We start from the raw sequence: 2,879 nt of genomic DNA on the forward strand, positions 1-2,879 counted from the left end.
AGCCTGTGACAGCCTGTAACACCCCAAAACAGCCTGTAACACCCCGTAACAGCCTGTGACAGCCTGTAACACCCCAAAACAGCCTGTAACACCCCCTAACACCCCGTAACACCCCATAACACTCCATAACACCCCATAACAGCCTGCAACACCCCATAACACCCCATAACAACCCATAACACCCCATAACAGCCTGTAACACCCCATAACAACCCACAACACTGCATAACACCACATCCCATCCCATAACAACCCATAACAGCCCATAACACTGCATAACATCCCATACTACCCCATCCCACCCCATAACGACCCATAACAATTCATAACACCCCATCCCACCCCATAACACTGCATAACACCACATCCCATCCCACCCCATAACACCCCATAACACTGCATAACATCCCATACTACCCCATCCCACCCCATAACAACCCATAACATCCCACCCCATAACACCCAATCCCATCCCGTCCCACCATCCCATCCCATCCCATCATCCCATTATCCCATTATCCCGTTATCCCATCCAGGCAGGTTGGTGCTGCTCTGGCTGTGGGGCTGTGCTGGCTTTGGCTGTGGTGTGGAGCAGGGCAGGGCCTGGCGCCGGTCCCTGGGTGCCATGGGGTGCTGTGATTTACTCCTTGGGGTGCTGTGCTTTACTCCTTGGGGCACTGTGATTTATTCCTTGGGGTGCTGTGCTTTACTCCTTGGGGTGCTGTGGTGCCCTGGAGTGCAGGAAATCACACCTGGGATGCTGTGGGGTGCCGTGCATCACTCTCAGGGGTGCTGTGGGGTGCTGTGGGTTGCTCCCTGGTGTGCTATGGGGTGCAGGGGTGCTGTGGGGTGCAGGAATCACTCCCTGGGGTGCTGTGGGGCGCAGTGACTCCACCCTTGGGGTGCCATGGGTTCAGGAATCACTCCAGGGTTCTGTGGGGTGCAGGAATCACTCCCTGGGGTGCCATGGGTGCAAGTGAATCACTCCCCAGGGTGCTGTGGGTGCAGTGATTCCATCCCTGGGGTGCTGTGGGGTTCAGTGAATCACTCCCAGGGGTGCCGTGGATGCAGTGACTCCATCCCTGGGGTGCCCTGGGTGCAGTGAATCACTCCCCAGGGTGCTGTGGATGCAGTGATTCCATCCCTGGGGTGCTGTGGGGTTCACTGAATCACTCCCTGGGGTGCTCTGGGGTGCAGTGACTCCATCCCTGGGGTGCTCTGGGGTGCAGTGACTCCATCCCTGGGGTGCCATGGGGTGCAGGGGTGCCATGGGTGCAGTGACTCCATCCCTGGGGTGCCATGGGTGCAGTGAATCACTCCCCAGGTTGCTGTGGGTGCAGTGACTCCATCCCTGGGGTGCCATGGGGGTGCAGAAATCACTCCGGGGGTGCCATGGGTGCAGTGACTCCATCCCTGGGGTGCCATGGGGTCAGGGAATCACTCCCCGGGGGGCCGTGGGGGCAGGGACTCCATCCCTGGGGTGCAAGTGAATCACTCCCCAGGTTGCTGTGGGTGCAGTGACTCCATCCCTGGGGTGCCATGGGGGTGCAGAAATCACTCCGGGGGTGCCATGGGTGCAGTGACTCCATCCCTGGGGTGCCGTGGGGTGCAGGAATCACTCCCTGGGGTGCCATGGGTGCAGTGACTCCATCCCTGGGGTGCCATGGGGGTGCAGAAATCACTCCGGGGGTGCCATGGGTGCAGTGACTCCATCCCTGGGGTGCAAGTGAATCACTCCCCAGGTTGCTGTGGGTGCAGTGATTCCATCCCTGGGGTGCTGTGGGGTTCAGTGAATCACTCCCTGGGGTGCTCTGGGGTGCAGTGACTCCATCCCTGGGGTGCAAGTGAATCACTCCCCAGGTTGCTGTGGGTGCAGTGATTCCATCCCTGGGGTGCTGTGGGGTTCAGTGAATCACTCCCTGGGGTGCTCTGGGGTGCAGTGACTCCATCCCTGGGGTGCAAGTGAATCACTCCCCAGGTTGCTGTGGGTGCAGTGATTCCATCCCTGGGGTGCTGTGGGGTTCAGTGAATCTCACTCCAGGGGTGCCATGGGTGCAGTGACTCCATCCCTGGGGTGCAGGAATCACTCCCCAGGTTGCTGTGGGTGCAGTGACTCCATCCCTGGGGTGCCGTGGGGTGCAGAAATCACTCCGGGGGTGCCATGGGTGCAGTGACTCCGTCCTTGGGGTGCACCACGGGGCTGCCTCAGTGCTGCTGAGCACCCCAGGGTGCCCCTCCGGGCCAGCTCTGTTTTCAGGATCACCCCAGCTCTCGCTGGCACTCGGCCCCCCGAGTCCCCCAGATGCCGGTGGCTCCCGGAGCCGTGGCACGCGTGGCCAGGCTCTCCTCCCGCAGAGGCCAAATATTTCACCCCTAAATTACAGCTCCGGGGATGAGGTCAAGGCCACGGTGGTTTGGGCACAACCATCTGTCGGAGGCGAAATTGCGTAGCCCGGGGACGCCCACCGTGTTCCTGCCCCCCCGGCAGCAGCACCCACGCTGAGGGGGGCTCGGGGGGCCCCCCCCGCCGTGAGTCAGGGGTGGGGGGCGCGCAGGGTGGGGGTGACTCACGGCCGCCGCTCCTGTCCCCTCTGAGTCAGTCCCGGAGTTGTTCCCTGCTGCTGGGAAGGAGGAGGAGGAGAAGGAGGAGGAGGAGGAGGAGGAGGAGGAGGAGGAGCGCGGTGGTGGCAGTGACTCAAAGTGACAACAACAATAATAATACGCTGCGGCACTTGTCACGGGAGAGGCGCTTGGCCGGGGTCCCTTGGCGCGTCCCCACGGCCGCCGGCGCACGAGGGACCCCGGCCAAGGCGGGGGGTGTCACCGCCGCCGCGGGGTCACCTCGGGACGGCGTTGGGGGGGGGGGGGCCCGGGGGGCC

General features: G+C 62.2%; 1 protein-coding gene across 1 annotated transcript in view; it reads right to left on the reverse strand.

Annotated features, from left to right (window-relative positions):
• Positions 1-2,398: 2,398 nt before the first annotated feature.
• The window catches only part of LOC121337544 (translation initiation factor IF-2-like), a 5,105-nt gene continuing 4,624 nt past the window's right edge, over positions 2,399-2,879 (reverse strand). Inside the window, exons 3-4 of the mRNA XM_041407682.1 lie at positions 2,723-2,841; positions 2,399-2,428 (exon numbers count right to left, since the gene is read on the reverse strand). Coding sequence (XP_041263616.1) covers positions 2,399-2,428; positions 2,723-2,841 — 149 coding nt within the window. The remainder of the gene's footprint in view (positions 2,429-2,722; positions 2,842-2,879) is intronic.

This window comes from Onychostruthus taczanowskii, unplaced genomic scaffold (genome assembly GCF_017590055.1).
Source record: "Onychostruthus taczanowskii isolate IOZ18803 unplaced genomic scaffold, ASM1759005v1 scaffold277, whole genome shotgun sequence".
Lineage (NCBI taxonomy): Eukaryota > Metazoa > Chordata > Aves > Passeriformes > Passeridae > Onychostruthus > Onychostruthus taczanowskii.